At 35.7% G+C, this 27,099-nt stretch overlaps 1 protein-coding gene across 1 annotated transcript in view; it reads right to left on the reverse strand.

Moving 5' to 3' along the window:
- Window positions 1-27,099, reverse strand: part of ABCC4 (ATP binding cassette subfamily C member 4) — a 280,662-nt gene that overhangs the window by 140,158 nt on the left and 113,405 nt on the right. The window contains exons 15-19 of the mRNA XM_043990550.1: window positions 24,289-24,495; window positions 20,617-20,757; window positions 20,063-20,100; window positions 19,557-19,648; window positions 17,678-17,824 (exon numbers count right to left, since the gene is read on the reverse strand). Of these exons, the coding sequence (XP_043846485.1) occupies window positions 17,678-17,824; window positions 19,557-19,648; window positions 20,063-20,100; window positions 20,617-20,757; window positions 24,289-24,495 (625 nt within the window). The remainder of the gene's footprint in view (window positions 1-17,677; window positions 17,825-19,556; window positions 19,649-20,062; window positions 20,101-20,616; window positions 20,758-24,288; window positions 24,496-27,099) is intronic.

A 27,099-nucleotide genomic window follows, 5' to 3' on the forward strand; every position in this document is an offset into this window, starting at 1 on the left:
TTAGTAACAATTCTACAAGGTTTTGAGTACAGGCATTTACTATCACCTCTGGAACCTGTGGTAAAAAAAATATGAAAGTTTTTTAACAGTCAGTTAGGATAACTGAAAGACGCCAGTTTTTGAAGGACCACCCTTTTGGGGAGGAGACCAACAGTCTGCCTGCTGCGCATGTCAGACTGCCTGCTACGCACTCGACTTCCGGGGTGCAAGTTTAAAAGACAAGGAGAGAACGGAAGTGGGGCTTTTTCCTGCTCTGCTGGTCTCCTGACTGCGCTGCACAGACGGTCTCTCTCTCTCTCTCTCTCTCTCCAAAGGTGGTCTTCGGTTTTGGTGAGTTTTTTATAAGGAATATAGACTAAGCTTAGACTTAAGACGATTTGTATTGTGTTTCTACTTTCCTATCCTTCTAATCAACATCACCTTGTGACTACCATAACAATAAAAGGTCCATCTAGAAAACCAAAAGCTTCTTCCATTTACTAATCTGGGAGATAAATTAAGGGAAAGGTTAAATAGGGGAGATTTATGATCTAATATCCAATTTTAAATCTCACAAACCATCAATAAGTCATTTAATGTCTCTGTGGCTCAGTTCTTCTTTAAATATGGGGGTTGGACTTGATGTTCTGTGAGTTCCTTCTAGTTATAGATTTATGATCTCAGCACCATAGAAGTATAGAATCTTAGCATGGAAAAGAGATCAGAAATGATAGTTCTTCTAGGATCACAGATATAAAGATGGATAAAAGCACAGAGGCTATATAGTGCAAACCCCTTCCTTTTGGAAAAAGGTCATATGAATAACAGGCATCAGAGGGGAGATGTAAAATCCATGTCCCCTAACTCCAAAGACAGTGCTCTTTCTACCACAATCTAACAATCAAGCCTTGCAGAGGAAGAATAGGGCAAAGAATGATTATGTGACTGAACTAGGGCAACACAGAGTTACTCAGTGGCCAAGTAGTAAATTATTAAGCTCTCTTCCTCCATTTGGATTTCCCCTTGCAAAAGAAAACCTTTGACCTTGAAATACTTTTAAAAAGCAGGTTATATGCAGTTAGTAGTTTATCAGTTTTAAATATTTAGTAAGCATATTAAGCTTCAATAGTACTGTCTAGCTTCAACAGCTGTATTTATTCTGTCTGATTTACCGTTCCCCAAAATGCTTTAAAATAAAATTTACAGATTATAAGAACTAGCCAAAAATCTCATTTTCTTTCCTTGCTCCTCTAAATGTATTTTGTGCCAAATGAAGTTTTGAAGTATCAAAATGTCCATCTGATAGAAATGCAGAAGGATTGCCTGGAATTAACTGGAGTGAACAAACCACAAAATGTCTCTAAAAACATCCCATGAATAAAATTTGAAGGCTCCACAATCTAAAACTGCCTTAGGTCAACTTTAACTTTCACTTGTGAAATTTTCCATTTTTCATGCTTTTGAAAGGGGTGAATACATAGAAGTTTTACATTTTGACCATTTATTTATTTAATTTCTAGGAGCTCCTTCTGCTCCTAAGGAGAATATCTTCTTCCCTGGGATAAATCCCAAGTTCCATTTAAATACAATTCATTTTGCAAAATTTCAAAGTGTCTTTTCTTAATTGCACAACAGACTTCTGTAATATACTTCAGCCGTATCATTTACAAACAAAATATGAACCAGATGTTTGGTGCTTATGTGAAAAATTGTGATCTTATTGTAAAACCAAATTAAATTTAGAATGAACCAGGAATACTTTCAAGCACTGTGAAAACATATTGTATGTTCCATTGTTTGTTAGTCCTGGCAATTCTTCTAATCTTTACAGCAAGCAGGAGAAAAAAACCCAGCCCATTTTAATGTAGAGTGGGATATGACAAATTTGGAAATATATGAACATGCAGAGTTAAAAGAACATTTAAATTCCATTATGTGACTTAAGTCAAATGCAAGTTCAAAAGAGCTCTAAGTAAAAAAAAAGTAAAGTAATTTGTTTTCCTAGTGGCAAAAACTCAAATGAATGATCTGTCATCCTATTTTGGATAAAAATTTTAAATCTTTTTTTTTAAAAAAAGAATACATTAAAATACTTCTTTTAAAGGCGTGACAACTGGTTTATGATCTAGGTTAAAAAAATCTCCAGAGATTGAACATATTAAGCTAAATAAAACAGTACATAATATAAATAGGTAATATGAAGCAATTCTCTCCTTAGAGGTTTTTTGATGGGTGTTGGGGAAGTTGGGTAAGGGGAAAAGAGAAAGAGACATGCATGTACATAATTTTTATAACGTTCTTACATAATCACAGAAAAATAATAAGGACCTATTAATCTGATAAGTAGCAGCCATATTCAAATCTAACTCTGAAAAATATTGGCTGTGTTACCTTGAGCAATATCTATCATGTTCTACGGGCAGCTAACACTAGAAAACTGCAAACTGCAAAACTGTTTTTCACTTGCATTGTTAGGAGGAGTTTGCTCACAGGAAAATACCCTAAACCCATGAAATCACATGATCCAGCCAAAACCAAATAAAAGTAATCAGTTAACATATGTTTAATCAATAGATGCTGTAAAAGTTTCTGACAAAGAACAATGCCAATTTATGTAATTTTTAAAACCTAAAAGGAATGAGAACAGTTGGATTCTTTTTAAATATAATTTTTAAAAAAGCTAAACAGAAAAGCTATCATTATATACAAAAGGGAGACATTAGACGCTTCTCCGATAAATGCAGCACTAAAACAGAGATGTCTGTTATTCCCACTGTTATTTGGCGTAGTTGTAGAAATGCTAAGACAAGAGAAAGAAATTTAAAATACAAAGATAGAAAAAAGAAGAAATCAGAGGAGCCCTATTTGCTTTTAACATGATACTTTACTTAGAAAATCCCAGGGAATCAGAAAAGTATCTAGGCAGCATCTTCAGTTAACCAACAGGTAGCAAAATATACATATTCACACAAAAAAGTATTTCTATAATAGCCATAATGAAATTTAGGAGAGATCATGGAAAGGGAAGTCCTATTTAAATTAACTACAAAATTAAAAAATATCCAGGAGTCTACCAAAGCACAATATATACTCTTATAAATTCCATGGGAAAATATACCTTAAAGAAATGAAGAACTTAAATATTCAGTGCTCATGGCTGGACTGTGCCGTTACAACCAAAATTAGTAGTTGAAGATTAAGTGGTATACTAATCAACCAAGGGAATACTAGAACTATATTTTAAAAATTCATTTGAAAGAATAAAAGATTTAGACTATCAAAAGAAAAAAATGGAAAAAACTAGGATTTGAGGGGATAATTGCACCTCCAGACCGTGAACTAATTTATAAAGAAGTCTTCATCAAAACGATTTGGTACTGGTTAAAAAAATTGAAAAGCTGATCAATGAAACAGCCCTGATAAGGAAGAATCAAAAGTAAATGAACTTTATAACACAATGTTTAATAAACCTGAAAACAGGGGCAGCTAGATGGCGCAGTGGATAGAGCACCGGTCCTGGATTCAGGAGTACCTGAGTTCAAATCCGGCCTCAGACACTTAACACTTACTAGCTGTGTGACCCTGGGCAAGTCACTTAACCCCAATTGCCCCTCAAAAAAAATAAATAAAAAATAAACCTGAAAACATAAATTACCCAAGAAGTAGCACTCTATTTGACGTAAGTTGCAAAGAAAACTAGAGTATCTTAAAAATCACATAACATAGTAATTCAAAAGGTATACCTGACCTGAAAATTACAGATTTTTTAAAAAAAATCACAAGAGAATCACATCACATATGTCTAATAACTATGGATAAGGCATAAGTTCTTAAGAAAAAAAAGGCATAGAGGCAGTTATAAAAGACAAAATTGATTCCTTAGAGTATAAGAAATGTAAAAGCTTTCACATGAACTAAGATGATGGAATAAGGATAAGAAAGGGAAGAAGGCAGCTGGGGAAAAATTGTCTCAAATTGGTAAAGGCGTCATGATCAAACCCAAAGGAATGTATATGATCAGAAGTCCATTCCCTGAAGAGGAAGTGGTCAAAGGAAATGGACAAACCATTTCAAAGGAATTACAAGTCAGTCTTCCTGGCTCCACATCCTGCATTCTATCTACTGAACCATTTATTTAGCTACCTGGTATCTAAGAATGTTCCAAATCACTAACAAAAAGGGAAATACAAATCAAAAACAACCTTGAAGATTCCACCTCATACCCAACAAACTGGCAAAGATGGCAAAAGATAAGGACAGTCAGTCATTTTTATAGGAGAGGTAAAAAGACAGGAACATTGAAGTACTGTTAGAGTTGTGAACTGGTTCAGAAAATGAAAATCATGCAAAGAAAGTGACTCAAACATCCATAATCTTTGTTTGTTTGTTTTGTTTTGTTTTCAGGGCAATGAGGGTTAAGTGACTTGCCCAGGGTCACACAGCTAGTAAGTGTCAAGTGTCTGAGGCCAGATTTGAACTCAAGTTCTGACTCCAGGGCTGGTGTTTTATCCACTGTGCCCCCAAGCTGCCCCCTCATCCATAATCTTTGACCCAGAGATTCCACTGCTAGGTATGGAATACCAGAACATCATAACTAAAGAAAAGCCCTTTTTGTTGTTCAGTTGTTCAGTCATGTCCAACTCTTCGTGACCCTGTGGACCCTACTATCCATGGGGACTTCTTGGCAAGGATATTGGACTGGCTTGCCATTTCCTTTGCCAGTAGATTAAGGCAAACAGACATTTAGTGATTTGCCCAAGGTTACAAAGCTATTAAGGACTGGAGGCTAAATTGGGACTCAGTTTCTCCTGATTCCAGGCCCAGCACTCTACCTATACCAAAATATTTATAGCTGAAGTTTTTATAGTAGCAAAAAACCCAAAACTACACAACAACCCAGAAACAAAGTAGATGCTTATTGACTGGGAAATAGCTAAACGAGAAGTGGATGGATGTAACAGAATGTTATTATGGCGCAAGAAATGACACTGAAATACAGACAAGCGTGAGAAGATTTATATGAAATGAAGCAAAGTGAAGAAAACAAGAACTAAGAAATAACATACACAACGACTATAACAATGTAAAGGAAAAAGCAACAAAGCAACTGAAACTGAATGCTGGAAAATAATAATGACTCCAAAGAAATATGAGAAGTCACCTCCCTCAATTCCTTTGCATAGGTGGGGAACCACAGGTATGGAATGCTACATATAACGTCATTCTTATTTCAAAATATTAGACAGTTTGGCACAACTGCTTAATGTTCTGCTTTTTATTCATGGTTGTAGGATATGTCTTCCTGCGAGGGAGGTGATATAAGAACAAAATATACTAATAAAATTGACTTTAAAATACCTTTGATATTCAGCTAGAAAATTTCAGACAATCCCTATGATAATGGCTAATGATGTTTTTATCTGACAATAACTACGAGATAAGAAGTGAAAGTACTGAGGCTTAGCAAGTAATTGGTAGATATTAGACTCAAACTCAGGACCTATGAGTATGCCATATGTTCTCTCTCAAAGATATATAATATATAACTAAAAGAAGACTTTTCCTAAGAAAATGTCAGTAACATTTAGAAACACTAGCTTCTCTGTGATGAAAAACAAAGTAATAATAATAATAACGATATTAGTAGTTCACTTATCAACAGGGCTTTAACAATTAACAAAGAGAGTGCCTGGAAACCCTTTATTACTAAGGAGAGGGAATTTCTCACTTGTCAAATTTCCTGATGCCTGGATTATTTCTGTTCACCTGGTTTATAACAAATGCTGATCTGCATTAGCAGAGAAAGTTTCTTCTTGGGAGCTAGCTCCCTACCCCAAGGAGATCACGGTGCAATCAAAAATAAACACCCAAGGGGGCAGCTAGGTGGCACAGTGAATAAAGTACTGGCCCTGGATTCAGGAGTACCTGAGTTCAAATTCAGCCTCAGACACTTGACACTTACTAGCTGTGTGACCCTGGGCAAGTCACTTCACCCCATTGCCTCGCAAAAAAACAAAAAAAACAAAAACACAAAAACAAAACACCTGGCCTAAAGATATAATGCTTTTGTATGAACAGTACCTGTAGCTGGTTGCTAGATGGTTACTGCTGATTTTCCTAAATTATGCAGGTATTTCTTCTTATTCTTTTGTAGGGTTGTATCTCATTTATGTCACCAACTGGAATAATAGTCCCAATTATTATATCTTTAGGCCAAGAATAGCTTACATTTTATAGTGTTTTATAATTACAAAGTGCTTTATGTACATAATAATCATAGCAGCTTGCATTTATATAGCACTTGAAGGTTTACACAAACACTTATAATTGTATTTAGTAGCAGCAGTATCAGACTTATCACTCAGGAATATATTACCGGTTTCCCTTTCTTTGTGGGACTATGTCCAGAGTTTCCGCTAAAATTTGGCAGCACTGCTACATAATTATGTCAACGTTTACAGTTAACAAAGATTGGTGGAGCTCAGTCAACCAAATTAGACTTCCTTCAAATGTCTGCCGAAAGCAGAGGCAAGAGGCCCTGCAGAACAATCATGATAAACTACTGGGTCTCTCATAGGAAGCAGATTTCATGAGGTCAGTGAAATTCCTGAGACCATTCTTAGCTTACTTTAATAATTTAAGAACTTAACTTTCTCTTCATAAAAAAAATTTCACCCCCTTCCCAAAACAAGACAATAGAAGAAAAGATTTTATGTCAGCTGAGGCTACCTTATGAGAATATATTTTTGCATCTCCATGAACTTAATGCAGGCAAGAGATACTAAATCAACCACCCTGAATACTTTCCAAAGAAAAGCAATAAGATCTATCTGTGGACAACATCATGTGTGTGAGAAAATGCAAAGTCACTTGCTCAACTTCAGATGCTACTTCACCATCAGACCTGTACAAAGCAATCCTTAGAATTGTTTGACTCTAACAACCAGCTGTCAAGCCCTGAGCAATTAACTCTCTAGAAGCCTGTGCCAGTCACATAATCCAAAGGGTGGTTTCAGTGAGTGATCTATGCCCAACTATCCTCTCTAGGCTGAAATGGACTCAGAGATGAAATTCTTAAAATAACCCAAAACAGAGAAATGGGTTGAATGCACTCTAAATCAGAAATATCAAGCAGCTCGTGGCTTGTGGGCCCATGCAGCCTGAATCAGATTAAAATGTAACTGGGAAATATGTAATCAAATTTAAAATGCAATAAAACAGAGATAATGTTAATATATGGTTTTCTACGTCAACATGCTTCTGTGGCTCCCTTTTCTACTTCAGTTTGACATATAGACAGTATTAAGACATAGGCTATCATTGTTCATTGGTTATCCTGTGCACTCAGTATGTTAAAAGCATCCATTTCCACCCCCCCTTTTTTTTTGGTCTGACTATACACTTCTTTGGAGATACCTTTTAAATCTTTTAAATTGCTTCTGCAAACTCTCTTGTTTGAAATGTGCTACAATCTACTTGCACTTTTCCATTGCTCTGTGTTTCCATATTTCCATATGTTCTATCTTCAAATTTAATCTTTTAGAGAGCATAGTGTTTAATGCTTCCCAGTCAAATAATATGCCAATAGACTGCTAGTATTAAAAAATATAGGCCTGGGGCAGCTAGGTGGTGCAGAGGATAGAGTATAGGCTCTAGAGTCAGGAGGACCTGAGTTCAAATCTGGCCTCAGACACTTAACACTTACTAGCTGTGTGACCCTGGGCAAGTCACTTAACCCCAATTGCCTCGCCCCCCCAAAAAAATAGTGTAAAAAATATATATAGGCCTTTGTTTCAGTAAGAAGCTTAGGTTCATTAACAGAATTCTGCAAATTCTCAAATGCAATTGGTCCACTGTCTTGTTACAATTTGGGTTCCACTCATTGACTGTCTACTACAGGTGCTTTTACAGGACATATATTACAAGGGTAAACCCTACAGGATAGAATACAAATTGAATAGCACAGTCTGGACCATAGGAATTCCTCATTCACTTCACTTTTTCTGTATGCATTGTTTGGCTAGACTATTCTCTGGACTCATGCCCACACATTATATGGAACATCCATATCATCCCTTCTTAGCCCTCCCTGTTAATGTTGAAAAGGAGCAGAGTAGGGAAAGTTGGCCCCTGATAGCAGTATCAGATGCAAAAAAGCTCTCTTAATCCTATTTAGTTGAAGAGCCTTTGTTTTATGGTAATATAAACCCAATCATTGAGATAGGATTGTGGAAGAGGGAATTTTTTAGTTGGTTGAAATTCTGTGACAAAACCAGTAAAATTCACTTCTAAGAGAAGATAAGAACACCACTATCTGAAAAATATAGCCTTATGTCCAACACATTTTTATATTTTATGAAGAATCATTGGATTCTTCATGATATTTCAGAATGCAACCATATTTCCAAACCCCCAAAATCACATGAATAGAGCTTCTCCAAAAAAAAAAATTAATTTTAGGAAGTTTTTTGTTGTTTTTGTTTTGTTTTGTTTTGTTTTGCGGGGAAATGAGGGTTAAGTGACTTGCCCAGGGTCACACAGCTAGTGTCAAGTGTCTGAGGCTGAATTTGAACTCAGGTCCTCCTGATTCCAGGACCAGTGTTTTTATCCACTGCGCCACCAGTTGCTGCCCCCAGTTGCTGTTGTTTTTTAAGGTTATTACAATCTCAATGCACCATCGGGAACACTGGAGTCAATTCATTTGGACTCTAAAATCATGGTGCCAGATATGTTGAGAGAAGAAGTGCCAACTGCAACGAAGAAAATAAAGACAAGAAAAACAGATGAGCTAGACCAAGTACAATCACAGGAAGTCTAGGTTTCAGGTTACACAATTTTGAGATCAATTCTCAAGGTACCTTGAGAAAAGTAAGAACCAAATGCATTAAAAAAATGAAGGACCTTAGAGACAAAGAACATCTCGATTAATCCATGCCCAATTCCCATGCATTGACATCAAGTTTGATAAGGTTATTAGAAAGAAATAGGGAGTGTTTCATAAGGTATATTTCATGGTAAGCCATATCTCTACCATCACAGAAGTGAACGAGAAAAAGAAATCCTGCTCTGCTTGTTTGTTGACTTCAAAAAGGCATTTATTCAGTTGCACAAAATTGCTGTAAAGTGTCTTCTCCAACAAGGTATCAGCTCAACATTCCTAGATATCTATAGAAAGGAAATTTCATCATCCAAGATAAATGTTTGTTATAAAAGATGCTAAGTTACTGTCTTAAGACTAAAAGTGACATGAACACAAAACTGAAATATAGTTAAACTTATTATACTGCCTTACAGAAAAGAAACTAAATGTTAAGTGGCCAAGATTTTTCATTACAGCATCTTTCTAAAACACACACAAAAAAAGAGTAGGGGTAATTATTATAAATTCTATGTATGCCAATAATCCAAGACAATGCCAAAAGACTTATGGTGGAAAACGCTCTCCACCTCCAGAAAAAGAACTATGGAGTCTGAATGCAGACTGAAGCATACTATTTTCACTTTTGTTGTTGCTTTTTTGTTATTGTTCTTGTTTATTCTTTCTTGCATTTTTTTCCCTTCTGTTCTGATTAATGTGGAAATATGTTCAACATGATAGTAATGTATAACCTCAAACTGCTTGTTGGCCTCAGGAGGGGAGAGGAAAGGGAGGGTGGGAGAAAAATCTGGAACTCAAAAATAACTGAGAAAGATTAAAAATAAAAACAAAATTTAAAAAATTTTTTTTTCAAAAAAATTCTATGGGGGGCAGCTAGGTGGTGCAGTGAACAAAGCACCGGCCCTGGATTCAGGAGTACCTGAGTTCAAATCCAGCCTCAGCCACTTGACACTTACTAGCTGTGTGACCCTGAGCAAGTCACTTAACCGCCATTGCCCCACAAAACAAAAATTCAATGTATGCAATATGATAAAAAATAACAACCCTAAATCCCACGTGATAGAACATAAGCATTCCCTGGTGTGTTTTGGGGTGATATACAGAGGTATACTGATCATTAAGTTAATATGTAGGTGGAGTTGGAATCTGGTTTCCCAAAAGGATGGCTCAGCTCTGAGAACTAAGAAAAGGAGTCAATGACCTAAATTCCTACCACACCTCAAGGATGTGACTTCATTTTTAGGACAAGATGACCTGAAGGTTTGGTGCTGAATAATTGTCAGAAAGCTTTCTATATGAAGCCAAACATTTTACTTTGGTACTTTGAAGTTTCATATTTGGGTGTAGGTACTAACTCTATACAGATGATAAGCCCTAAAAGCATTCCCATTTAATTCTTGTCCAACTTTTCTAATAAATTCTCCACAGGACAGCCTATCCAACATGTTTAATTGCTGAAATAGAAAAAATAAATTTAGAAAGAAGTCCATATACTCTAGTTGCATTAGCTTGCCAAGTATGTATGTTTCATATATGGAATTATATAATTATGTAAGGGGCAGCGAGGTGGTGCTGTGCATAGAGCACCGGCCCTGGAGTCAGGAGGACCTGAGTTCAAATCCAGCCTCAGACACTTGACACGTACTAGCTGTGTGACCCTGGGCAAGTCCCTTAACCCTCACTGCCCCACCAAAAAAAAAAAAAAAAAAGAGAAAGAGAGAGTAATTATAATTATGTAAACTGTGGGATTTGGGGGGTCTTTTTGTGGGGAAATGAGGATTAAGTGACTTTCCTGGGGTCACACAGCTAGTGTCAAGTGTCTGAGGCTGGATTTGAATTCAGGTCCTCCTGAATCCAGGGCCAGTGCTTTATCCACTGCGCCACCTAGCTGCCCCAGGAATTATATTATTATGGAGCCAACTGAGGCTTTAAAATTTAGTTTATATATTAAAAACAACCTGGACCTGGAGAAGCTTCATAACTTGCCCAATGAACAAATATCTCTTGGCAGAAGGGAGACTAGAAACTCAGGTCTTCTGATTTCAAGAGTAGTGCGTTTTCATTAGTGTCTTCACACAAGTTGCTTCTGACTTTGTAACTCCTATTGGCTTACAAAGCCAAGAATTCCAATGAATAGCATAGGATCATAGATTGAAAGCTAGAATGGGCCTTCAGAGGTCCTTGGATCCAAGCCTCTCATTAAACAGAGGCCCAGATAAGTTAATAAGTTAAGAGACTTTGTCAGTGTCACACAGCTAGTGTCTTAATGCAAATTTTAAACCCTGCTCTGTGTGACTACATCCATGCTGTACATACAGTTTTCTAGAAAATTCGTTTAGGCTTTTTATTTGCTTCTTTACTATTTATTTCATTTCAAAAGGGAGTGGGCATAGGGTGGAAGTATTTTAGTCCCCCTAACCAAGGGCTTACTTATCTCCAATATCACTAGCATGGACAAAAGGAAAGTGTCCTAATGAGTTAGCACATGTATGCAAGAGGAAACAAACAACTTGAGACCACAGGTTCATAGCAGAGAGAGACAGACCTTCACTTTCAGCCAGGAGAGACTGTTCTCATCAGAGGCTGGCCATGGCTACTGTTGGAAGTCATGAGCCAACCTAGGAAGACCATGATGAGGTGTGACCTGCCCTAGCTATCCAAGTGATTTCACCTAGAGGAAGGAGACTTGTGAAAACCCTTCTGAACCAGAGAATTCCCCTCTTCTGCACATTTTCTTCTAGGTTGGCCCCGAGGCACAAATGTATCCTGTCTTTGTGTTTCTGAGACAATGAGGTTCACTGGGTAGTATCCCCAAGAGTCTGTATTTGTCTGTGGGTAGCAAGGAATTGGTTTGAGACTGTCACAATGTTAAGTGTGAAGAGTACCAGAGAGAGCCAATGCCAGGCTACACCCAGCCAAATCAACAAAGATTTATTAAACGCCTACTGTGCTTAAGACTCTATCAACCAAATCAGGCTCAGGCAGATAAACCAGAGGAATATCCACCAGGAACATCTTGTCTCTTATACTCAAATGGGGAGGCCATTAAGTATTGTATTTTAAAAGTAAGCTCTTATATGAGAGTATGGCTCCGAGGCGCCCCCTGTCCCTATAATCAAGGAAGGATACCTGGCAAAGATAATAGTACTCTTCCAATCTGTTGCTGTATCTATGTCTATGCAGCGATATGCAAGGAACAAAAGTATAAAAAAATGTTTTATATTTGTGTTTTTGAAAAGCATAACATATCAAATAAAGGCTAAAAAAAGCTCACATTTTGGATAGTATTTCAGTGTTACAAATACCTTTACACAGAAAAACAACCCAAAACACTTGGTATATACAACCAATCTTATTCCCATAACTCTTGATGAATATTGCACAAGACAAATGAGAAAGCAGATCTTTCCCCTCCCCCTCAACAAATCTACAGCAAACATAAAAACTACATATATGCCAATCTTTTTACTAAACGGGCACAATGCTGTGCAGGCAAAAAATAATCATGTTCGTGAATGTTGTCTATTTTTCTTAAGTGAAAAATTATAATAGATTATGTAGACTATTTTTCACTATAGGATCATGATCAGTAGTTTTATTGATATAATTACACTCCAATTACAAATTAATTAAATTCCTGAAAAATGAAAATATTTTTACTATAACCACTCACCAGGAATTATATTGCACTTAAACCTAACAATTTCCAGTATACTAATAATCTAGTAAATACTCAAATACTCAGAAATCTATTTCTTTATACTTTATTCCTTTTTGTATTCTTTTAAAATTAAATGTTAAATGCTTAAATGACAACAATGCTATGCATTTTATTATGCCTCCAAACTTTTCTGAGTCTCTAACAAGAACTTCCTAACTAACTTTTCAAACTATAAAAATGATGAATTACTATAGTCACCAAAATAGGAAGCAATACCAACATTACTGAGTCTGGGGATTTCTGATATAAAAAAGACAAAAGTAAGAATTTTATGTTAACTGAGATAACTGGTATTGTATACTGTATCAAGGTCACTCAACCTAAAAAAAGGACTAATTTTTAAAAGTAGGTCATCAAGAGTGATAAACACTTACATTGCATCAGGTAGTGGGATATTAAGTTACACATCACAATAAATTGGTAGTTAAACTTTGAAGAGTAATACTTTTCTATTTTTTCCTACACTTTAGGTGTTTAATGAGCAAGTAAATTGCACCTATTTTTTCAGCCAGTTGGAGCAAACAAAATGCAAAGAAAAAAATCCTAATTGTTAGCTCATTAGTTTTTAAATGATTACTATTTCTAACTATGGACAGACTTCCCTAAACATAAATCCAATTGCTAGCTCATTAGTTTTTAAGTTATTAGTATTTTTAACTTTGGACAGACATAAATTTCTACCTTTCATTTGGCATGTTACAGATTTGGGTGGTGAGCATTTTTGTCAACTACAAACATAGTGCCTTTTTTCATTATCAACTGCTGGCTCAATATTATTAAATAGGGAGAAAAGATTAGCACATGACAATAGATTAAAAAGTATACCCAAGAAAGGGTGTAGTATTTACCAAATATGAACTGCTTCTAGAATAATCAGCTTTATAAAGGTGACTGATAATATAACAATAGTATTCAAACGCATTCAACTCTTTACCTATTTAAACTAATAACAAAGGTTTTTATGATATTAACAGAAGTAAATGAGCAACTCCCATAAAATATAATTTCATATCACACCCTGATAAGAGTTTAAGTACATATGATCATTGTTATGTGAAAAAACATTAAGGCTGTTTTATGTGTGTCAACCAAACAGGTTTTAATTACCACACCTACTTCAGCTATTAGCTGTTCCATTCAAACCTACAAACATAATATTTATGTGGTTGTTCAGAATCATGATGATTGATGCAATCTTTTGTGTGATTGTCTTTACAGTCACTTGCATCTGTTATTAATAACAAGGAAAAATGAAAAGGGAATGTGTGTTTTTATTTTGCAACAAAGCCTTTTCCTATGATGACTAATTTCTTCCTTTGAACACAAAAAGGTTCTTAAACAAACTTATGGATGTATGAATAAGTTTGTGAAAATGCAGACTCCATAAAAACAAAGACTCTAGCACTTAAGCCGGTATTAGAAACAATCAAGTCAAGATAAGTACAAAAAAAGAACTGCTAAAATTTGTTAAGCCCCTTATTCTTGATTTATGCATACCTTATTTTCTCAAAAGGAAGAAAAGGCATACGTTCTCTTCCCCGTGGATATATCCTCTTGCTCTGACGGTAAAGGAAATGTACAAGGGATTTGGCACGAATGGGCATCTTAACACTTTTCCAATATTACTACTGAATATTTATGTTGATGACGAATGAGGACACAACTGAAATATTCTACCACGAAGTCTTTCCTTGTAAATCGACTAAATGATGCTGTGTCAAAACAACACCTACCATAAATCAAAGATTTTTAAGACCAGTGTTTCTTGTTTCAACATGCTACCTGTTCAGCAGAATCACTAGTGTGAACAGGAATAGATTAATGTACAAAAGGAAAGCTGTCTTACCATCCAAATGATAGAGCTATAATTTAACAGCCCTATTATAATTAAATTAATTTTGACAGTACTAAAATAGAATGTGTTAAAAATACACACATTAAATACTAACTCCAGTGGTCACTTAGACAAGAAAAAAAAAATAGGTGGGAACATTAAAATTGTTTCCATGCTAATGTAGCGCATAATGGAATGAGCACTGCATTTGCACCCAGGAGACCTGAGGATAAAACCCAGTTAGCAATCTTGTGATCTTGTACAAGTTATCTAACCTCTCAAGGACTCAATTTCCTCAAATAGTAAAATGAGGGGTTTGCATTAGATGACCTACAAGGTTCCTTTCACCTCTGAATCTGTGAGCCTAAGATGTGATGTCAACAACTTATTTTTTATGCCATTTCCTTTAAAAGGGCAAGCTCATCTTATGTCTCCATGACGTTTTTAATTTTCCTATCACCTGATTTAGGAATTAACAGTAGATTCTAATGATTATTTCCTTCCATCAATATTTTAGGCCTTTAAGGATTCAGAGCACATAAATCTCAACTTAGAATTTTTAGGAAATCCAGAGAGATAAAATTTCCTCATTAGAAAAAGTGGAATAGAAAGCTTAAGGGGAAAGCAGTTTTTCTTTTCATAAGATTGTCGAGACTCCCTGTTGCTAATTAATTGACATCTGTATGTCTCATAAAAGTCTAAAACTTGTCTTTCTGATTCAACACCCTAATTCACATATTGTAGGTGAAGAAAAGACATAAATTTCCTTGTGACCACAAAGAATAAAAAAATAGCATATAACATACATTTGGACACAAACCAAGGGAGGATACAAAGACAAAAATATAGTCAAGAAAACTACAATTACATATTCTCTTGATTTAATAAAAGAAATTCCTAGATAATAGGAATAGGACAATAAAATAGTTACCTAACAATTTAATTTTTTAATTGGGAAAATACAATGATGCTGAGAAAATTCATAGATAAATGCACTATCCCACAATAAGAAAATTTAACTTTAAAGTAGGCTTGAAAATACACAAAATGAATTTGAGTATTATAGTACTGTTAAAATATCTGAGAAAAAAAACAGATCATGCTGCCCTCTTGTGCCAGATGGAAAAAACAAAAAGTATTCTACTCATACAAGTAAAAAAAAAATTTACATATGAAACACAAAATGCCCTTAATTTCTGGATAACTTGTTGATGGCCTGACATGCATGTAATCTACTTATTAAGGTTCTAAAAGAACTGAATAGAAAGATAATGAAGGAGAAGAAGGGTGCTACAGAAGGGAACTAACATACCGGTGTTCTAGTCCTGGCTATGTGACCTTGGACAAAACTTTTGACCTTTTAGGGCCCATTTTATTCATCTATAAAATCAAGGAGTTGCGTTACCTGATTTCTTAAGAGTCACTCAGTATGTTAACTGGGAAAAAGCCTATTTGTAAGGATGTAACTTTGCCCCACGAAAGCAACATGGCGGAATTAAGATTTGTATTTTTAGGAGACCAGGATTCAAATCTGGACTGCTACATAATAGCTGTCTTTTAGCCTCAATAAAAACAACATTTCTATTATTATTTCAAGCTAGAACTTGGTTTGGGTATGAAGTGACTAGTCAACTATAAAAATGGTGGGGGATGGATGGGGGTGGGAGAGGAATGCTTTTGCTATTTATTTATATACATTTTGTTTGTGACATTTCTTAAGATACAAGAAGCATTGTGGTAATGGATACTAATAAGAAACTTGTGAAGGAAATTAAGGGGAAAATATATTTGCAATCGTGAGCTCACTAGCTGATTTGAGCTTAATTTCACACCAATAATCTTGTTCTTATTTTGTTATGTTATGAAAGATCACAAAGTAAACAAAGGAGTTAAGGAGAATTTAATTGTCCAGAAACTAAGAGAAAAGATGCCAATAAGTATAAAAGTGGATGCAGATTCTGTGAATATTTGAGCTAGTAATAAATAAGCAAAATTATGTAAAAAGGAAAACCATAACCAAGAATCCAGCCCACATGAATTATTAAAGTCAGACCACTGGGAGAAGGCATTCCCTTTCTCAAATGACATTTCCTAAGGTTGTTTAACGAAAAATAGTGATCTGCCCTCTTATTCATGCTTAAGTCCCCTGACTTCACTAAAAAAAAACAAAACAAAACAAAAGATTCACATTGAGTTTTCTGTTTCAGGAATGGAAAGGAAGGTAAAAGTCAGTACCAGAGAGTAGAAGTCACACCCACATTCTCATACCCTTACCCCCTTCATGCACCTTCACACTCCAAACACTCTGTTCACTTGCCACATATGCTGTCCCACACATTCCATAGTGTCCTTATCCTTCAAGGCTAGGTCAGCTGCAAAAAGTCAGATTAGGTGCATGCCCTGTTTTATCTTAGTATGAATCCTACAGCAGGGCTAAAATAAATCTATTGAGAAGTTATATAAGAAATAATAGGCTTCAAAAAATTAAGACTTGTTCATAGGTCAGGGCCTAAGGAGAGGTGTATAGTTTTGGACAGCTGAACACCTAATCAAGTTTAGAAGAATCAGGGAGCCTGGGATAAAAGGGAGTAAAATCCAATGAATTCCCTGACCTTTGTGACCAGGACTTCCTAATTTATTTGTAAAAAGGTGCAGCTTTGAAATTACTATAATAATTTCAAACAAAAGTTTGAACAAAAGTTTCCCAATCACTTTCTAATTTTCAAATGAGCCTTATATCGAGGGTCTCCATCTTTAGGTCAAAAAGGGATACTCCTCAAATTGAAATTATCAAATGTATACCAATTTAGGGCAAAACCCTTCTATCCAGATATTGAAATAATGTGGTTCTGGGAACAGTTTATTTTTTACATTGAAATACCATCACATCTCAGGCAGAACCAGGAGCTAGTTTCTTCATTCCAGTAAGACAATAAACACTGCTGTTATCTTGCCTGCCTTGTATACTGTCCTATCTAGAAGCTGGGATGACTCTAGTGAATGTTTTAAAAAATATCAGACCAGGGACAGCTAGATGGCACAGTGGATAGAGCACCAGCCCTGGAGTCAGGAGTACCTGAGTTCAAATTCGGCCTCAGACACTTAACACTTACTAGCTGTGTGACCCTGGGCAAGTCACTTAATCCCAACTGCCTCACTAAAAAAAACCAAAAGTATAAATATTTTCTCCCAACAAGCTTCTCCACTACTAAGTATTCATTTTTTAAAAAATCATAACAACTGGCAAACACAACGTTTGACTTACCAATTGGATTTCTATCAAAGAACAATACTGGTGCTTTCAAAATGGACTCAAACATTTTGTTGTGCAATGTTTGTGAAGCATTCACAAGAACATAGAATACCAAGAGGCACCTTATTATTCCAAAGAGAACGGTAGCTGCTGTTAATCCTAAAATTGAAGACATAAACAAACTTAGGGAACATTTGTGTATTTTTCTAAACATTTCTAAAAAAGTAATTTTGGTTAGTTCAGGAAAACATCATTATTCAATTTGTGACGTGATATTTAAGGGCCTAGAAATGGTGTCGTATGGAACCAAATGTTACTTAAATGAGAAATGACATACTAATCACTGTGTTGTACTAAATGCCTATACATAGAAGCCTCAGATAGAACTGTATTGAAATCAAAATTTCTTCCTTAATTTTATGATATTCATCCATGTATATAGTCATAAAATAACACTCATTTTTTCTAAAGGAATTATATTGCACTTAAACCTAACAATTTCCAGTATACTAAAGGAAATACTTGACCATCTCCCATTTTCCTGAAGGTCAAATTGAATAAATACTTTGGTAGTACAAAAACAACAGGGAAGAAGAACAAGATGAAATAATTTATTTTTCTCATTTAAAGTGCAAGTAAAATACCTTATAAATAGTCTTATTAGATGTTTTAGGCAAATATTAGCTAAATATTTCAGTTTCTGAATTTTTATACAAGTATGAATAACATGCACAAATTATATTGCATTTAATTTATTTATACAATTTAAACAATTATATATTGAATTATATGCCTATGATGCACTCATAAATTAAAATGTCTTTCTCTTCTTTTACGTTATGAATTTCCAAGGCTAAGTAGAAGAGCAACAAAATTAAGCAGCACATAAATACTATAAAATGTACTTTTATTTCATGCCATTATGACACTTTTTTCTGCATAATCAGCTCTAATCTTTGAACCTCCATCAATAGACAACTCCCTTTTCATATTCTATATAAATGTATGCATTTGTTTACAAATTCAGAAAAGTATGGAGATAAAGGATGTGAATGTCTTGGCAAGTAATAAAAAAATGCAAAGTTAAAATAAGGAGCTCTTTTAAACATATCTGTATAAACTTTTGCCCCAAACTGGTCTTTTCTGGAAAAACACTGAAAAATTGAGACTGCCTTGTAAAACCTGTGTAAGCATACATACATGCTAAGGCACCCTTACAAAAACAGAATGTATGTTAATAGAATGAGGCAAATTTTAAATGAATCAAACAGTTGGGAAGGTGATAACATTGTGATCTGTTGGTAAGAAAGAGAAGGAAGCCAATATTCCTAGACACTGGATTTTTCCCCTTGCTTAGCTTCCCTCTTAAGTAATTATTGAAGCCCAAGAGATGAGCAGTATGCAGCTATGAGCTTTGCATACCTGTGAGAAAATAATGCTTTTTATTTTGGTTACTTTGCTTCCAGAGGATTGCATCCAAGTTAAATAAAAGCCAAGGTTTACTTAAACAGAATTGGAACAATCTGAACGACAGGGTGGGGATCCGTTTCTAATCCCACTTGCCCATCCATATAATGATATAAGATTTAGCTAAAGCAACCTATTAGGAGAGACAATAGCCACAAATTTACGGTGGCTGACTTTCTGAATGCTCAATCCTGGTTTACCTTCCAAAATCCAGTACAGAGCAAATTAAGAGTCTCCATTCAACCTCTTTCTTCTAGTAGGTTTTTAAAATAATTATTCCAATTAATTCAGTCAGTAAATGAGACTCAGGCTGCTAATCTGTTAAGACATTGCTGAATTACTCCTGAAAAACCTATTTACTCCAACTGGCTCATTGTGTGCACCTCAGACTTTCATGTAATAGAGCAAATGATTAAAATTTTACCTGCATAAGTTCCTAAATACCAGTTAAGATCTAGCTCCTTGGTTTCATTTCCTTGGTTTCCAGTGACATTCAATTTGCTCTGTTCATTTGCCCTATAGGAATGAAAGAGGAAAAAAAAAACTAATAAAACTGCTGTTATAAACTGTATAAATAAGGAGATATTTGTAAATCATAGGGAAAGAAGGAAATTAACCCCAAACCGAGGTTTAGACATTTAATGTTGATTCATTCTCCTTTAATTACACATATTCAGATGTATATCCATTTTAAAATTTTAATTTAAATCATGATTTTCAATTCTAAAAATAGTCTTGTATTCATAGTGCTATGGATCACACATGGATAGAGTCTATTATGGGTCACACTTCACCAGCAACAACTTTAATTTTTCCACAGGTAAACTAAGTAAGGATTAGATGAGAAGGTTGAACAAACCCCACCTCAGCCCCTAACTCCTGTGAACAGTAAGGATATTTATGGATTTTTACAGTACTTCGGTAACTCACCAGTAAGAAAGCCACCAATCCTGGAGGACATATGCAACCTTGAATACACAAAAATCAAACACCAAAGTTAGTTCTACTCTAAGAATCTGAATCTTAAAGTCCGTTTTCTGTGGGGTCTCAATAGCCTTCTTCCCAACTAGCATGGTGATGAACTGACATTTTTACCAAATAAGAATGGGAAATTATCTGCATTATTTTAAAATGTTAAAGTAAAACATCTATTTTTACTCCAGATACTGTACTTGGGTTTTTTGTTTGTTTGTTTTTTTTGTTTTCTTTGCGGGGCAATGGGGGTTAAGTGACTTGCCCAGGGTCACATAGCTAGTCAGTGTCATGTGTCTGTAACCAGATTTGAACTCAGGTCCTCCTGAATCCAGTGCCGGTGCTTTATCCACTGCGCCACCTAGCCGCCCCCTACTATATTTGGTTTAATGCATAAAAACAGGCACAGACATAGACATATTCTTCTAACTAAAAACAAACCAAAAACAATCCCCAGGATTGTACAGAATTGTCCATCAGGACCAAAGCTGACACATAACCCTCTTACTGACCTGTGCCAAAATGTTTAGGAGTACAAGCAACACAATGATAAAGCAGTTCGCTCCGGCTGCAAAATAATTCCGGTAGGCCTTAAAACCTATTGTTCCTTCAGAACGGCTCTCTTCAGGTACGCCAACAGGGATCTCCTCAGTCTATTGGGGGGAGAATTTTTTAAAAATAGAAAATATGAGTATGATGGACAAATAAAAGTTTAACCAGAAAAATAGATGGAAGGTAATAAGATAAGAGCGAGGGGGTAGTGTGCAGCATAAAATGAAACAAACCCGCAAAGATAAAGGCAGCAGCAGCATCACGTACTGGGGACTGTACTGCATAGAGAGCTGTCAGAGAGGCTGACTTAATATTCCATGCTAACTTCTGCTACTGTCCTGATGAGAAGGAAGAAGGAGAACTAATGTGGGTTCACTGGAAACTTGGTGACTGTTGAAATTTGATGTAAGGAAACATTTCTTAATAATTCTAGTTATTTTAAACTGGGATGGGCTACAACAGTGGGGGTAGTAGACCCTCATTGGATATCATCAGAAAAAAAGCTGGAGGACCACTGGTCCATGCTGTAGAAGGGGTTCTTTTTAAAGTACAATTGGAAACAAATGGCCTCTGATGTTCTGTGGTCTTTGACATAATTTGATGGTCTTGGCCAAGTCACTAGAACTCCATAAAATGGGGGAGAGGAGCAAGATATTGTCTAGGGTTTAAATTCTATAAACCCTACTTTGGGGTTTTTTTTTAAGTGAAATAATGAATTCCTTATCAGGTAACAGTAATAATAGTAGTCACGATACTAACCTGTATTTATCTATTACTTTGTAGTTTACAAAACTACAAATCACTACCCTGTAATATAGGTAGACAATCATATATGTAATACCTGTTCATTCATTCATCATATAATAAAGGAAAGAAGTAAGCATTTACTAAGGCCCTCTATCATGCCTAGCTCTGTACTAAATAGTACAGGGAAAAAAGGTGGATGTATTTCCCTAGAAAGCTTAGAGTAGCTTACATATGTAGAGAAAAGACAAATGTAACACTAAACAACTAGAGACACTAAGCAAGTTACAGATAATTTGAGGGAAGAACTAGTGGTCAGATTAGGTGAGGAAAGTATGTGGGAGAGGACATTCAGAGACAGGTCTTGAAAGAAATAATGGTCCTCGTGGCTCTTGGAGGCAGAGAGACATCACTGATGAAGAGATGGTTGTGAAGTTCTTTGCTCCTAAATAAAAATGGCAATTATTCTGATATATGTGTTAGCATTGACTTTCTAGGGGTATAGCAGTGGACACAACAGTAGAATCTCTGGATTAAAGGATATGGTAGCAAAGAACTGGATGGCCATTAACTGGGGAGATGAATTGTAGTGGCATGAATATAACAGAACATTATTGAGGTACAAGAAATAATGAACATGAATACAGAGAAACATGGAAATACTTTTGTGAACTTATACCAAGTGTGATAAGCATAACTGGGAAAATAATATATGCAATGACTACAATAATGCAAATGAATAATACCAAACAACAGAAACTGAATGCTATGAAGTAATAATGACCAAGCTTGACCCCAAAGAAGAGAAATGAAAAAACCTCCCTGCACCTCTTTAAAAAATTAGGGCCAAGAGGTGTGGAATAATACATGTAATAACTTTTCTGATGTACTGTTAGTTTTTTAGCCATTTCTTTCTTTCTTCTATTAGTTATTACACAGCATAGCTATCTTGAAGGGAGTTGGGATGGGAAATCTAAGTGATATAAAACCAAGTTTCAATAAAATTTTATTTTAAACGAGGCAGTAGTTAAAATGGTACTTTATATTACTCTGAGAGAGTATATTATCTGTCTTCCAAAAAACCTGATAAAGGGAAAAAAATGAAGCAAACAAGGAAAGGGCAGGATAGTCATATACTTTGTGAATACACATTTCAAAACAAGTCACAAATGTATTGACTACCATGTAGAGAACAATAGGGGAATATTAATGAAACAAAGGACACAGTACCAAAGAACTTTCTAAGACAGAACACACAGAAATAAAACTTTGCAGACCACAAATAAATGTACATATAACTGGGTTCAAAACTGTTGAGGAAGTATCAAATACAGCAATGAATAGAAATAGATATCTGGCCATAATCAATTATATAAGTCTCCTTAGAAAAAAAATTTGCTTTGATATTTTTTGGAAGCATACTGCAACTTTCCAATAGATAATCTGAGTACATAATTAGTCAAAAGAATAATTTTGCAAACAAATGCTCTTAAATCCAATGTTAATAATATATGTGTTACCTTCCATTTTGGATTATCTATGTAACAGCCTCTGACCATTAATATGGTAAGTAAGTTCAGTTGCCTCACTGTAAAAGATGTTTACCAAATGTGTGGTTTGTTGCTGTTTTGTGAGAAAAGCATTTTGAAAATTGTAAAAAGTACTACAGAAGTGTGAACAGAAATTATTATTGTGATTGTATGTATTTCCCTTTCTAGTAGATTGATGATGGGTAAAGAGCTATATAGCTAATAAATAGCTATATAAATAAATGGAGGATGGATAGATAGAAAAATATAAAGGATAGATAGGGAGCTAAATAATAGATACAAAGATGGAAGATGGATAAAGGGAGAGACTGACAGATAAGCAGTGGGTAGATGGATAGATACCTGTACATATAAAAACATAGGTTTGGTAACTGGGTGAAAAACCATGGGTCTATGGGCTCCACAAGAGGGCAGAAGAACCCCTAAACTAATAGGCAACAAGCAAACAATGAAAACAGAAGTACCAAGGATTGTTCCCTACTGATGTAATAAAAGGAACTAGTTTTCAGCTAAGAACTCTGGATTAAGTTATCTCCTGCAGGAAGGGGGATAACTTTTTTTTTTCGTTTAATAAGGTTTTTCTTTATTAGACATGAAAACAAATTTCTCACTATTGTTCTTGACTACAAAGTTCTCAGAAGTTATTGTTGTTGTTATTTTTTTTAAATATGACCATTGGAAGAATTTCTTTTGAATCAGGAAGATAGCAACAGCCTAGATGCAGAAAATACTGGATAATTTGGGGGGGGAAACAAACAAATCCAAAACTTTAATTTCTTTTTGTTTGTTTGTTTGGTTTTTTGCGGAGCAATGGGGGTTAAGTGACTTGCCCAGGGTCACACAGCTAGTAAGTGTCATGTCTGAGGCTGGATTTGAACTCAGGTACTCCTGAATCCAGGGCCAGCACTTTAACCACTGCACCATCTAGCTGCCCCAAAACTTTAATTTCTTAAAGTTGGAACAAGTAGTAGGCTAATTTCTAAAAGTTCTACTTGATCCTAATCCCCAGAGACCTGGACTGAACGATTTCAGGGTCCAAGATGATTCACAGAACTGACAAAAGAGCCAGGCATGTATATCCTCAACATCAGCACCATTTCCCTCTCTCCCACTCCTATAGTTCTGTCAAAGGAAATCTCCATATATAATGAGAAAAACCTGAAACCAAAGAACATACTGTGGGAAAAGTGAAGTGTCAGCAAGCAGAGAGTAGACAAAAGAGACAGACAGTGGGCTGTGCCAGTTTAACTGATGACTTGATATCCAAGAATTCCAGACGCAGATAAATGAGTGAGTGAGTATATGCGCAGATTAGCTCAGGTTTATCAGACAACTCACTAGTTGTTCAGAAAGTGCTTCTTTGAATGAATGCTTGGAGGACTGCTGGGACCACACAGAAGATTCTGAGAAGGAGCGATGCCTCAGGATGGGAGTGTCTGGTACTTGAGACTGTTCTGCTTCCTCATTTTCATTGTTTAAGAAGGAACCAAAGTCTACTCCAGATTTTTGGAACTCGGTGTAAGTACCTTTTTCCACCACTTTTCCCTAAAATTACAAGAAACATCATATCTTAAAGGGAGTAAATCTATATTTGTTTATTTGACCAAAAGAAATGGACTACTTTGATCTTTTCCTGAGAAAAAGCTTTCCCTTCTAGAACATCAATGAGAGGTAAATATCTAGGAAAGCAACTACTATGAGTCTAGTACTATGACAAACACTATGGGAGACAAAAAGGATTTGGAGAACACAGGTAAAAAAATCAGATAATTCAAGGCAATACAGGATAAAATGCTGAAATGAATACAGTATAATCAAGGGCTCAAAATACACACTGATCAGAATAAATGCAACAATGATTTTTTTTTTAACATATCCAATTGCACTGTGCTCTGACAAGCACTGAGTGGTATACAAAAAATGGGTGTGATATTTTTAACTTGAAGGCAGGAGAACCTCCTTTCAAATCCTGCCTCAGACACTTAAAAATTTCATGACTCCTGGCAAATCATTTAACCTCAGGGCCTAAGTTTCTTCATCTGTAAAGTGAAGGGGGCTGGAATTACCAGACTTTAAAGGTTTCTTCCAGCTCTTAAAAGTATTATCCAATAATAGTGGAAAGAACTTGTAAACTACTTGGAGAGAGAAGGTATCTTCTCTATAACTCTCATGGCACCAAAACCAGTACTTTATACATGATCTCTAAAAACAATTGTTAATTTGACTTTTCATCCAAACAGTAGCATGCACATGATAACAACTGACATCTTACAACAAAAGGTTTATTATAAATGGAGTCTCGTTGTATTATAAATTGAAGAATTCATCAAATAAAAAAGCAGGAAGAGAAATGAGAACTCTTTTCATCTCATTACACCATGAATTAATGGTATTGCTCATATCCTCAATATAATCACAAAAGCAGCAACTTTTCTTCTATGTCTTTCTGGCTAAGTGAAATACAGACTGTCTTGCAGAGAATGACCAAAGTGCTGGTGCCAATCCTCAAAGCCCTAGGGCTGACTGGCATTGTGGTGGTACTACCAATTGATGGCACTATATTTAAAGTACAATTCTCTTTCTACCTTTTTAGATTAGTTCCTCATCACACAATACTCAATTTATAATGAACGTTTTGTTGTAAAATATCATTTTTCATGAATACTCTACTGTTTGAAGGAGAAGTCAAGAAAATGGAATTCTTTCTGAATATTTATGGATTTTGTTTTCTAAAATCATGGAAAGAGGAAAAAGGAAAGAGGAAAAGAGGTAATCTCAATGAAATTAGTTTGCAAGAGAGAGTAGATATAAGGGTGGTGAGTGACCAAGTCTGGTTTTTAAGAACTATTAGGATCATAAGTTTAGAGCTAAAGTTACCCAAATTATCATCATCATTGATACCCCTCATTCTACAACTCATGTCTTATATTTGATGATCCAGCCAAACCAGTCACTGCTGTTTCTCAATCCATTCCTCATCTTTGCACTGGCCAAAAGTGTCCCCCGCCCCCCAAAAATGTACTTCCTTCTCTCTTCCTTCAAGACATAATTCAAGTACCACATTTATACAAAGCAGTTCCTGATCCTGCTCAACTGTAAATGACCGCTCACAAATTAAACTTACTTTATATTATTTGTATTAATTACCTTAATATTTATTCAGTATGCATATTTGTGTATATATATGTATACATATACCTATTCAGTATATCTCTCTATATACCCATTGAATATGTTTATTCAGTATATACCTATACATACCTACTTGTTGTCTTCCCTATTAGAATGTATGCTTTAATGTCTCATTCACTGTAATTATATCCCCTACTCATAAAGTGGTGCCTGGCAAATAAGCAGGCACTTGCTGATTGACTGACTGATTGATATAAAAGTGCCACTTGATTTCCATGTACAGATATGTCTGGATCACATCAACCAACCAAAACATGTAGTGTTGGGGGCAGCTAGGTGGCACATTGGATAAAGCACCGGCCCTGGATTCAGGAGTACCTGAGTCCAAATCCGGCCTTAGACACTTAATACTTAGTAGCTATGTGACCCTGGGCAAGTCACTTAACCCCAATTGCCTCACCAAAAAACCCAAACCAAAACAAAAAAACATGTAGTGTCTCTCCAGTCTACAAATACTCACAAGTGAAATAATCAATAGGTATTCATTAATCACCCTCATTGATCCATCCATCCCCACTTACAATCATGCCATATCTCTCCTCTTTTATGGCTAAATTCTCTGATAAGGCTGATGCTTCCACTTCCTTTCCTCTCACTCCCTTCTTGACTTTCTACAGTCTGACTTCTGCCATCATCAGTAGCCAAAAGCTCAGTCTCTAACATTGCTAACAATCACCTAACTGCCAAATCCATTGGCTTTTTCTCAGTCCTCCTCCTTCTTGATCTCTCTGTAGCTTCTGAGACTGCTAATCATCCCCTTCTCCTTGATACTCTCTTCTCTCCAGGCCCTCTTCTAGTTCTCCTGCCTGTCTGAGCATTCCTGCTCAGTCTCCCTCACTGGATCTTTATCTAGACCATGACCACAGGGCTCTGTCCTGGGCTCTCTTCTCTTCTCCTTGTATACTATTTCATTTGATAATCTCCTCGACTCCCATGGATATAATTATCATCTCTCTG

Source organism: Dromiciops gliroides, chromosome 3 (genome assembly GCF_019393635.1).
Source record: "Dromiciops gliroides isolate mDroGli1 chromosome 3, mDroGli1.pri, whole genome shotgun sequence".
NCBI lineage: Eukaryota > Metazoa > Chordata > Mammalia > Microbiotheria > Microbiotheriidae > Dromiciops > Dromiciops gliroides.